This window comes from Gadus chalcogrammus, chromosome 3, assembly GCF_026213295.1.
Source record: "Gadus chalcogrammus isolate NIFS_2021 chromosome 3, NIFS_Gcha_1.0, whole genome shotgun sequence".
Classification (NCBI taxonomy): domain Eukaryota; kingdom Metazoa; phylum Chordata; class Actinopteri; order Gadiformes; family Gadidae; genus Gadus; species Gadus chalcogrammus.
The window spans coordinates 21068998-21081603 of record NC_079414.1 but is presented as its reverse complement, the minus strand read 5'-3'; the positions used below and the strand labels follow the sequence as shown (position 1 = coordinate 21081603).

General features: G+C 43.7%; 1 protein-coding gene across 1 annotated transcript; it reads left to right on the top strand.

The window, feature by feature from the left end:
• Window positions 1-105: 105 nt before the first annotated feature.
• tpcn3 (two pore segment channel 3) lies at window positions 106-11702 on the top strand. The gene is made up of 19 exons (XM_056586642.1): window positions 106-432; window positions 2371-2453; window positions 3008-3122; window positions 3872-4000; window positions 4901-5017; window positions 5373-5491; window positions 6016-6117; window positions 6228-6354; window positions 6788-6995; window positions 7287-7431; window positions 7886-8071; window positions 8896-8960; window positions 9113-9200; window positions 9711-9780; window positions 10034-10247; window positions 10632-10722; window positions 10841-10948; window positions 11118-11224; window positions 11409-11702. Exons 1-19 carry the CDS (start codon window positions 349-351, stop codon window positions 11540-11542), a joined length of 2292 nt encoding a protein of 763 aa, XP_056442617.1. The 5' UTR covers window positions 106-348; the 3' UTR covers window positions 11543-11702.
• The last annotated feature ends 904 nt before the right edge of the window (window positions 11703-12606 follow it).

The window sequence follows — 12606 nt, the reverse complement described above, 5'->3', positions numbered from 1 at the left end:
ACTTTTAACAACATGACTGCATGTTAAATCCTCGTATTCCTCGTGTCTCGTATTACACCGAGCACTCCTCCCTTCCTTCGGTTGTTTCCGCCAGTCTAGTCTACATCACATGACACTGGTCAAAAGTCTGCCCATAAAGTGATGACTTCGTTCAGATGCACCACTGACAGTAAAGGAGTCTTTATCTGCAGAAATATTTGACTTCCCCGGAGAGTAGAAATGAGAGCTAAAGGGGAAACAACAGAACAGCATTCCTACTGTACAAGATAGAGAGCAACTCTGCACAACCGCATAGGCTACGTTGCAGGACTAAAAGTTTGGAGATACTTGACATCAGCAAATCACGCAATGTCTGAGACTCCTCAGCTTGAGAACATCCCTGAAGACACAGGAAAGGGATTGTCTAACGGAATGGACACGAAACAGAAGGAGGTACGATTTCTGCTGATTTGAGCGTTTTTTCGGCGATTCTGTTTTTCAGAACAATCCTATGAAATGCATATTCCTACCCTGATCCGCAGAAAACATCTGCCCAAACAGCCCTTAACCTGATTTAGTCCATGACTGAACGGGGTCATCTTAACTCTGCTACAGTTCCTGATACGAATGTACGAATAACACTGATTTAGTCCCTAATTACACCTTATCCTTTTTATTTAGGCCTTAGCTCAGATTTAATTCCTGATATACAACATAACCCTTAATTTAGAACATAATTTAAAACATAACCCTGAATTTTGTCCCTTATTTACTACAATACTCAGATTCAGAAAATAATTGACTTCTTAACCCTGCCGGTCTGTGTCATCAATCCAACCTCACCCTCCTGGGTTCTCTAAAACAACCGTTACTAATATAATTTGTCTAAACGGGCTTTGCGTTTTAAGCGTGAAGATGATGTTGTAGTCAATGACAAAGGAAACATTTGACTATGACTCCTCTGGCTGGACTCTTTGTCTGATAAAGCACACAGTTATGGCCCGGGATATATAGTTGCATCCAAAATAAATCTCCAACAAAGTATTCTGCGCTAGACAACGCATGCGTAGTTGAGTTACAGTCTGGTGCAGTCCATCCCCACGGACGCCTGTTGGTGCTACAACATACTCCCAAGAGATAATAAGATACTATTTTAACTGCTTTACAAACGCGTCTGCCACTAATGTAAACCAGGGCAATAAAGCGTTGTGGTATTTCAAACAAGTCATTTAGTAAAAGACTTGTCTGGCGATTCATTCATGTTATGTTGTCCACAAATTCTGCACTGCACGACGTACAATGATTACAAAGTATTCTTTGGCTAACTCTTCTAATCCTCTTCAAGGGGCCGGACATGATACGTATTTGTTAACCCGGAGTGTAACAACCATTTAAATGTTTTCCACGAAATATCCGTCTGTCTGTCTGTCTGTCTGTCTGTCTGGACCGCCATGACATCACACTGCTGTGATTGGTTGTTGTTCTTGATGATGAATGGGGTTGATTGGTAGGCTTACCTGCTGATCAATACCTGATTTAGGTGTGGTGGTTGGGTCACATTGGCCTAACCTCTACCTTCTTCCTGTCATCCTGGCTAGAAATAGTTCACAAAGTGTCCTTAACACCTACCCTAACTAACACTAACTGGCATGAAGACTAACCATGACCTTGTCCAGTAGCGCTATGTGAGTTGGTTGTCTGTGTACGAAGGTTGACTTTATCCAGAACTGAGGAAATGAGCAAATGAAAATACAAAAAAGGGAAGTAAAAAAATGCCAGGTTAGGTTTTCAGTTCTTAATAATATATTTTTGTCTATCTATCTTATTACAACCAAACCTGCATACTATTGTGTAAGTGTGTAAGAGTCAAAGTTAGGTCATTAAGGAGAGGGTAGGGTTTAGACAGTACAGAGACGGTTAATTAAATTAATGTTTTCTTTTACTCATCTATTATTTTATTTTATTGTATGACAATGTTTATATGTGAAGCACTTTGAGTCTGCCTTTTGTATGAAAAGTGCTATATAAATAAAGTTGCCTTGCCTTGCCTTAATTAGGGAGCAGGTAGGGGTTGGACAGTACAGAGACAGGTCATTAAGAAGCAGGTAGGGGCTAGACAGTACAGAGACAGGTCATTAAGAAGCAGGTAGGGGCCGCTAGACAGTACAGAGACAGGTCATTAAGAAGCAGTTAGGGGCTAGACAGTACAGAGACAGGTCATTAAGGAGCAGGTAGGGGTTGGACAGTACACAAATGGGTCATTAAGCAGCAGGAAGGGGCTGGACAGTACAGATACAGGTCATTAAGGAGCAGGTAGGGGTTGGACAGTACAGAGACGGTTAATTAACGATACCTCACAAGGTACATCATGTGTTGTATAATGTTTTGTAGGAGCTGGAGCTGGCTGCGGTCTACGTATCAGACGCCCAACACAACAGGAATATCTTCTTTGAGACCCAGCCACAAGCTGTCAGGTAGGACCCCTCTAGCCCATAAATAAACCCTTTCTGGACCATATCTAGATCCTTCCTGACCATATCTGTGTGGTGATGCTGAATCTGTGTGGGGATACTGTATCCGTGTTGTGATACTGTAACTGTGTGGTGATACTGTAACTGTTGTGATACTGTAACTATGGTGTGAAACTGTATCTGTGTTGTGTCAGGCTGTATTTCTTGTTGTGATACTGTATCTATGTTGTGATGCTGTATCTGTGTTGTGATGCTGTATGTGTGGGGATAATGTAACTGTGTTGTGATACTGTATCTTTCTGGTGATACTGTATCTGTGTTGTTATAATGTATCCATGTTGTGATTCTGTATCTATGTTGTGATTCTGTATCTGTGCAGTGATACTGTATCCATGTCGTGATAATGTATCTATTTCGTGATAATCTATCTATGTCATGATAATGTATCTGTGTGGTGACACTATATCTATGTTGTGATAACGTATCTGTGTTGTGAGTCTGTATCTGTGTGGTGATACTGTATATGTGTTGTGATAATGTATTTGTGTTGTCTCCAGGTTGTATCTCCTGTACAACCACTGGTTACTTGTGGTCCTGCTTTATTTCTTCATCATGGTCAACCTTCTCCTGGCCGTAGTGGAGCAGCCTGCCCTCCTCCCTGTTCCTACCTGGGTAACCCTAACCCTTACTGTACCTAGGTACACCTAACCCTACCTCTGTAACCCTAACCCTTACCACCCCCCCCAAGGTAACCTTTGCTCTTTCTCTACCTAGTTAAAACTTAACCCCCCGGTAACCCTAGCTCTTACTCTACCGCGGTACAACCAACCCTATCTAGGTAACACTAACCCCTACCCTACTTAGGTAAGGGTTACCCTACCTAGAGACCTTACCCTACCTAGGTAACCTGGTTACATCTAGCCTTACCTAACAAACACTTACCTAACAAACACTTAAATCTGAGGGTAGACGGACCAATCAAAGCTAGGGGGAGGAGTTTTATGTTCTAAAGTAGGGAGGAGTCACTCGATGGAAGTGTAGCAATCTACGGATTGGAAAACACGGTTTTGATGAGAGTGTTATTTAATCGGCTTGACTGGAGTTCTTAACAAAGTAACGCTCTGACCAATTGTTAGAATGAATTAGATCCGAGCCAATGCCTGACTCGTGTGATGGACTGAAAGGCCCTCCCTTAAGCTCTGATTGGTCCATCCCTTTTTGTTTTGAAAGTCGGTTTGACCGGGGGCAAGGTCAGACTGCTCTTCATTATATTGTGTTATATTATATTCTATTATACATATTCTATACTGTTAGTATATATTATATACAGGCCTGTATGGTGGTAGAGTTTATCTCTCTATCTGTATCTATTTCTCTCTCTCTCTCTCTAGTAGTATAATAATAGTGTATATTATATACAGGCCTCCATGCTGGTAGAGTTGGTCTGCCTGTCTGTGTTTTCCGGTCGCCTGGTCCACTACGCCAAAGTCATCCCACGGGACAAGTTCTGGAAGGACCCCAAAAACCTCTGCATCCTGGTCATACTTTTGGTACTCTCTCACTAACTCTCTCACTCTTACACTCTCCCACTATTACACTCACTTACTCGTTCACTAACTCAGTTCATCTCTCACTCTCGCACTTAAACTCACACACTGGCTTTCTAAATTGGACATTTACACTCACTCACTTGCTTACTTACCCACTTACTCTCTCGCTCCCTCCCTTCTGTATTTGCTCATTCATTCTTTCACTTTCTCTCTATGATACATTCACTCACTTTATCTCTCACTGTTGCACTCACTCTCTCATTCAAACACACACACACACACACACACACACACACACATATACATGTTTATGAAGACACAATGTCCATAGGAAGTGATCTTTACCCTCCTGATGTTTGCATCAGCAAATTCTTCAGGTTTCCTGCTCTGACTCACAAGCTGTTTCAACAGATGCATCAAGTTGGAACACTTGGTTAAATGACAAAAGGTTGTGTCTGGTTAACCACTATCAGCACCAGCTGTCCGGGGCCTTGGCCCCTCCACCATGGAGAGAGTCAGGAATTGTGAGGGGCAGTTGGTTAAAGATGTTAGGAGATGCGGGGCATTAACCTGTCCTGTTAACATGTTACTCAGCTAATGTTGACATTTTATTCGGCTAATGTGGACATGTTACTCGGCTAATATTGACATGTTACTCGGCTGATGTTGACATGTTTCTTGGCTAATGTTGACAGGTTACTCAGCTAATGTTGACATGATAGTCTGCTAATGTTGACATGTTACTCGGCTAATATTGACATGTTACTCGGCTGATGTTGATATGTTACTCGGCTAATGTTGACAATGTACTCGGCTGAAGTTGACATGTTACCCAGCTGAAGTTGACATGTAACTTGGCTGATGTTGACATGTTGTAACTCTGTCTAAATGTGTTGACAGCTGACCCTGGTGGATATGATCATCTATGGAGCGCTGAAGGCCACAGACATCTACTCTGTCCGCTGGTCTCGAGTGTTTCGACCACTGCTTCTAGTTAACTTCACAGAGGGAAGACAGGTACCCCTGCACTGCTATTAGTTAACGTAACCTTCTACTGCTTCTAGTTACCTTCACAGAGGGATAACAGGTACCCCTCCACTGCCAATAGTTAACCTTCTACTGTTAGTAGTTAATGTAACATTCTACTGCGCCTAGTTACCTACACAGGGGAAGACAGGTACGGCTCCACCTTCCACTGCTACTAGTTATTGTAACCTTCAACTGCTACTAGTTAGGTAACCTTCTGCTGCTACTAGTTGACATACCTTATTCTGTTACTTATAAAGAGAAACCTTAAAGCTCCTACTAACCCTAATGCTCCTACCAGAACCATCATCTGAGATCAAACTCCTATAATTGTGTTGTTTTTCAGCTGCGCAGAGCGTTTCGAAGTATCCGGAATGCTCTTCCTCAGATCCTCACCGTCTTCCTCCTCTTCATCTTCAGCATCCTCATCTTCTCGCTCATGGCTCTCAAACTATTTGGAAAACGGTGAGTTCCTCTATCTCCTCAAGTCGACCCCCCCCTGCTACCTAGAGGCACTTCAGCGTTTGTTAGTCATGGTTCCGCATTTTCCAAGGTACCTCGTTAGTCTGGGTACCTTGTTATACAGGGTACCTCGTTAGTCTGGGTACCTTTTTATCCCAGGTACCTTGTTAGTCTTGGTTCCTTGTTATCTGGGTACCTCGTTAGTCTGGGTACCTTGTTATCCCAGGTACCTCGTTGGTCAGGGTACCTTGTTATCCCAGGTACCTCATTAGTCTGGGCACCTTGTATTCCAGGTACCTCGTTGGTCAGGGTTTCTTGTTATCCCAGGTACCTTGTTAGTCTGGGTATCTTGTTACCCCAGGTGCCTCGTTATCTGGGTACCTCGTTAGTCTGGTTACCTTGTTACCCCAGGTGCTTGGTTACGTGGGTACCTCATTAGTCTGGGTACTTTCTTATCCCAGGTACTTCATTAGTCTGGGTACCTCCTTTTACATTCAGAAGATTGATGGTTTCTTCCCATTTCTCAGAGGACTGAAGACAAACAGCGGAAAGCCTTATTTTACCAACTTCCTGGAGATTGTCTTTGACCTCTACGTTCTGGTCACTACAGCCAACAGCCCGGACATCATGTAGATTTAACACACACACACACACACACAGTTGTGTATATATATATAAATATGTATATATACTATAAGCAGGGCAGCGGTGGTACTGAATTGTTGTGGATCTCCTACAGGATGCCCGCCTACAATGCCAGCTCCTTCTTTGCCGTGTTCTTCGTCATCTTCATCCTCATCAACACTTACATCTTCATGTCCGTGTTCCTCGCTGTCGTCTACAACAACTATAAAAAATACCTCAAGGTAACATCCTCCTCTTCAGCATCCACATCGTTACCACCACCTTCCTCCTCTGAGGTAGACCTCTATGACAGGAAGATCACCTCCATAACCGCAAATAGCTCTATCCCGACAGGAAGTAGACCAATATAACAAGGTAGTGTACACTGCCAAAGAGTAAGATGACCCCTACAACAGGAAGTAGACATCGCACAACCGGAAGTTGACTTCCCTTACAGGGACCCCTAACAAGGGAGCCCCATCACAACCAGCAGGAGAGCTCTATGACAGAATTAGACGTAGGTCTCTCCAGCAGGAAGATATGCACCTGGTGTTAGGGGACCAGCTATAACAGGAAGTAACCCTATCCCAACAGGAAGTATACCTCTAACAGGAAGTAACCCCATCCCAACAGGAAGTAGCCCTTTCTTAATCTGATTTGTGGTCTGACCGACAGGAAGAGGTGCGACAGCTGGTGAGGACCAAGAGACATAAAATGGTGCGAGCCTTCGCCATCCTGCAGGAGCGTCGCGAGGGATTGGAGGAGCCGGTGGTAAGCCACGCCTCCTGGAACCAGCTGGTCCGTCTGGTCCAAGCAGACCTCTCCCACGCACACAGAGAGCTGCTGTGGAGCGTTGCAGACCAACACAACCAGGGATACATAGGTAGGCTCTGGAAGAATAATACCAGGAACTGCTCCCAGGTATTATTCTTAGCATTATCCTGGTCTCAGTGGGTCAAAGTGGGTCCTGATCCTTGTGGGTCCTGGTATGTCCTGGTCTAGTGCGTCCTACTGGGTCTTGGTAGCTTCTGGTCATGGTTAGTCCTGGTCCTAGTGGGTCCTAGTGGGTCCTGATCCTTGTTTGTCCTACTGGAGCCTGGTAGGTCCTGTTCCCCCCTTTTAACCTCTTCTTTGTCCTTTGTTCATACTCACATTTTCATGGGTTGATTGGCAGGTAAACTGGCGTTTGTCCAGCTGGCTGACCTGTTGAACATCCAGGTGATTGCGGTAAAGTCCCGCCCACACCCCCTGCAGCGCTGGAGCCCCTCCCTCTACCTGTCCACCCCCAGTCGCTGGCTCTGCCGTGCTGTCCAACACAGGTGAAACCTCACTCACACCGACCCAGTACTGACACACACATATAGCAGAGATACAGCACCCACACACACACCAACCCAGTACAGACCCAGCACTCATACACACCAACCCAGTACAGACCCAGCACTCATGCACACCAACCCAGTACGGACACAGCACTCATACACACCAACCCAGTATGGACACAGCACTCAATCACTCACGCACACCAACCCTGTACTGACCCACACACACCAACCCAGTACAGACCCAGCACTCATACACACCAACCCAGTACAGACCCAGCACTAACACACCGCACACATCAACCCAGTACAGGCACATAGACACCATGCACGGACAGAGCGCTCACACAAACATGGTGGAATGCATTCAGTGCTCGGGGCCAAGGCATGTTGAGGGATCATTCATGTCCAGGGTGTGCTTGGTATGATTCTACTTATGTTTGGGGGGCAGGGTGTTTGTGATGGTCTATGACGTCATCATCCTGGTGAACGCGGTGTTCATTGGCCTGGATGAGGAAGACCCTTTGATCAGGAACAGTGAGTGGTTCTTCCTCGCCCTCTACCTGCTGGAGATTCTCCTCAAGCTGTACGCAATGGAACCCAGAGCCTTCTACTCCCGACACAACTTCTGGAACTGGTAGGAGGTTTACACTAAGAGATATAGATCCTACACCTTAAAGATATAAAGAGTCTACACCTTAGAGATATAGATCCTACAACTGTGAGATATAGGTCATACACCTTAGCCTATACCTTATAGATATAGGACTACACATTAGAGATATAGATCCTATACCTTATAGATAGATCCTAAACATTATATATATATATATATCCTACACCTTATAGATATATAGATCCTACACCTTAAAGATTTAGATCCTACACCTGTGAGATATAGGTCATACACCTTAGCCTATACCTTATAGATATAGGACTACACATTAGAGATATAGATCCTATACCTCATAGATAGATCCTAAACATTACATATATATATATATATATATATATATATATATATATATATATCCTACACCTTATAGATATATAGATCCTACACCTTAGAGATATAGATCCTACACCTTAGAGATATATTTTAATACTATATCATAAAGATATAGAGACAACACCATAGAAATATAGTTAGATTCTACACCATAATGATATATAGATCCTATACCATAGAGATAGATATAGGTCCTACACCTGAGAGGAAGTAGAGAGAGCACGAGAGAGATGGATGTTTGTGTAGATATGTGTTTAAGATTTAGTCACATATTAACCTAATGGGTTTGAATAGGACATATTTGATAACGGGATATATATTCTATGATCTGTATTATATATTTAAATGTAGTGTCATATTAACAGGCTATTCTGAATAAACTTTATACTGTAAAACAAGATGTTTAGAGCTCTTCAGAGGCCCCATTGAACAGAATACTGGTCCATGTCCAGGTTTGATACCATCATCATCGTCTCTGCCCTGGTCGCTACCATCATAAACACAGCCATGACATCAGGTTAGTACCATGACAGAACATACACTGAGTGACATCATGAGTACATGCATTGTGCTATCCCAAGGCTGGCCACTCACCCATCAGACATGGACCTTCATAGTACTAGTAGTAGTATTTAAGGTATTATTAATATTCTTATTTTCATCTGGTAGTTGGGGGGTACAGCAGTCGGCAGATCTTGGACATCGTCTTCACACTCCGGGTTCTCAGACTTATCCGAGTCGTGGACAGCATCAAGAGGTACCAACGACCCCTCACAAGCACTGATTAAGATACATGTTAAATACATAGCCCGGTTCAGGCTCATCATCAGATACATGTTATATACATACCTCTGGTCAGATACATGTTAAATACACACCTCTGGTTCAGGCTTATCATAAGATACATGTTATATACATACCTCTGGTTCAGGCTTATCATAAGATACATGTTATATACATACCTCTGGTTCAGATACATGTTATATACATACCTCTGGTTCAGGCCTATCATAAAATACATGTTGTATACATACCTCTGGTTCAGATACATGTTGTATACATACCTCTGGTTCAGATACATGTTATATACATACCTCTGGATCAGGCTCATCATAAGATACACGTTATATACATACCTCTGGTTCAGATACATGTTGTATACATACCTCTGGTTCAGATACATGTTATATACATACCTCTGGTTCAGGCTCATCATAAGATACACGTTATATACATACCTCTGGTACCAACATGTGTTTCTCCCCAGGTTCAGGGTCATTATAAACACTCTGATTAAGATCGGACCGACCATGCTAACCTTCGCCCAGCTCATCATCGTAAGACCTCGGAGAAAAGAACGAAAGAATATTGACATCTTCTTTGACATGTCAATGTTATGCTGACATGTGATCTCTCTCTCTCTCTCTCTCACTCTCACTCTCACTCTCACTCTCTCACACACACACACACACACACACACACACACACACACACACACACACACACACACACACACACACACACACACACACACACACACACACACACACACACACACACACACACACACACACACACACACACACACAGGTGGTGTACTATATCTTTGCTATGGTGGGGATGGAGCTGTTTCAAGGAAGGATTCAGTTCTTTGACTCTGACTCTCCGGGGAAGCTCTCCTGTGGGAACCCAGCCCTGCAGGATAGCAGCTTCGCTCAGCTGAACTACTGCAAGAACAACTTCAACAACGTGGTGTCGTCCTTCATCCTCCTTGTGGAGCTGACCGTGGTCAACCAGTGGCATGATATCCTTCTGAATCAGCTTCTTCTGAGGCCCTCTTCAGTCCCCTGACCTCTAACCCCCCCGACCAATCATTCACCAGACATGTCATTGACCTGACCTCTAACCCCAGTCCTCACTGACCTCTAACCCCAGACCTCACTGACCTCTAACCCCTGACTTCTCAGTCACCTGACCACTAACCAGTGACCTCTCATTCCCCTGACCAGTAACCAGTGACCTCAGGGTTAGTGTTATACTTAGGTTAGTATGTTAGGGTTAGATTTATGTTAGTAGGTTAGGCTTACATTTGGGTTAGGTTTAGGGTAGTAGTTTCAGATGAGGGTTTGTAGGTTAGGTTTGTAGGGTTTTATGATGGTTCTTATGGTTTCCTTGACAATACAAGCACTTCTGAGTAGCGGCTTCACTGCTGTCACTCACCCGTCAGCCAGACTCTTCTTCATCCTCTTCCACATCATCGTGGTCATCATCATCATCAAGTAAGAGCATGAGCATGTATACATTAGTTTGGTTACATTTGATAATCATTCAGTTTATAAGCAGAATGATACCCGTTTTGTACTTCTCCAAGCATCACGTTGTGTTTTCCTTCTGCAGTATCTTCGTAGCGTTCGTCCTGGAGGCCTTCTTCGTGGAGTACACACTGGAGAAGAGCCTACTGCACACCTCCCTGGAGAAGAGAATACAGGAGCTGGGAGTGGCCCAGTATGTCCCAGTATAAACCTCTAACCCCAATAACACTAAGTATAATCATCCTCTAACTGTGTGTGTGTGTGTGTGTGTGTGTGTGTGTGTGTGTGTGTGTGTGTGTGTGTGTGTGTGTGTGTGTGTGTGTGTGTGTGTGTGTGTGTGTGTGTGTGTGTTCCCTCTCCAGGGATGACTTAGGGCCTCCTAACCTGGTTGATGCAATGGAAACCACAGATAACAACCTCAGAACTGGAGAACCCCAAACCAGACTGATGTTTAAAATCTCCTCCACAAGTAGGTGGTCCACTTTCTGGAACGTGTACTGGGCTTACGGTGTGGGTGTCACAGGGTACCAGGGATAAGGTTCGGGTGTGACAGGGAACCAGGGTTAAGGTTCTGGTGTATTCTGACAGGGAACCAGGGTTAAGGTTCTGGTGTGACAGGGTACCAGGGCTAAGGTTCTGGTATATTCTGACAGGGTACCGGACCGTGGACAGTCTGCTTCAGCGGATGTTTGAGGCGGATCTTGACCCGGAGGACTTCGGTGGGGAAGACGACCCGGAAGAATCTTCGAACTTTAACTTTTCAAATCCAGTTTTTAGCTCGATATAATAATTGATGTAAACCTGATTAAAGCATTTTCTATATGGTCATATATCCGCGTGTATCTGCCTAAGCCGTGTTCTGTATTTTTGATACTTATCTGATGAAAATATCTGTTTCTGAAATGTTCCTGATTAAAACGTGTTCTTTATATTCATATCTTGTGTATATAAGATTCTTAATGTTTACATCTGATATGCCTAGTTATTTTTGTTTATACTGTAACATAACACACAGAGATACTCAGGACAGCTCCAAGATCATTAGAGAAGTTCTCGAACATCAAAGCATGTTTGCTTAATAAGGGTGCACCTTAGGAGGCTGACATGGTAGGAGACACCTTAGAGGTTACATGGTCACGCCCTACGTCTGGACCCCAGACAAGCCCACCAGCTGAACATAAGAGGTTCTGATGAGGTCATGATGGTGTCATGGATTCAACCCGCTGCTAGAACATATCTTATCGGACGTGTTCCATGATGTAATGGTAGCATCACCCAGGTACTGCTATTCATTCATGCTTCAAGTCCCCTGTTACCTCTCAATGTGTGTGTTGAAGTCTAGAAAAAAAAGAAAGTTCAAGTGTCTGATAAAAGTAATCTGTATTGATAAATTAATTAAGGACTTAACTTATAACCATTAGATAGACAGGTCTTAATACCGCAAACAAACAGTAGTTACATCAACATTTCACATTCAACTAAAGCCCATTTAGCTACCAGTTTTAATTGTCCATATCCATAAATGTTCCAGCTAGACGTTGATGACATAAGAGCACTTTTACAATGAAATACATTCCCACAAATGGAGAAGAAATGAAGGCTAAGAGTATTTGTACATTTGGATGTGGAACATTTTCAGATGATTGACAACACAACACAAAATCAAGACAGACTTTTGAGGTCATGAAGAAGTTGTTTCCTGTTCTGTTTGTTGAACAATGCCGAGAACCCTTCTTTACCTCCGATCTTCAGCAGGCGATCGAAGGCTGGTCTAGTCTAAAGGTGCGTTCACACCGAAAGACACATTTGTCGCCCCGTTCGCGTTGTCCCCACAAGATTTGTCGCGCGACA

Excerpts from the sequence above, each read along its gene's own strand:
- tpcn3 (XM_056586642.1), top strand. The coding sequence starts at position 349 with ATGTCTGAGACTCCTCAGCTTGAGAACATCCCTGAAGACACAGGAAAG. Across the intron at positions 6,355-6,787 it reads ACTATAAAAAATACCTCAAG|GAAGAGGTGCGACAGCTGGT; the intron begins GTAACATCCTCC and ends TCTGACCGACAG. Across the intron at positions 10,723-10,840 it reads GTGGTCATCATCATCATCAA|TATCTTCGTAGCGTTCGTCC; the intron begins GTAAGAGCATGA and ends TTCCTTCTGCAG.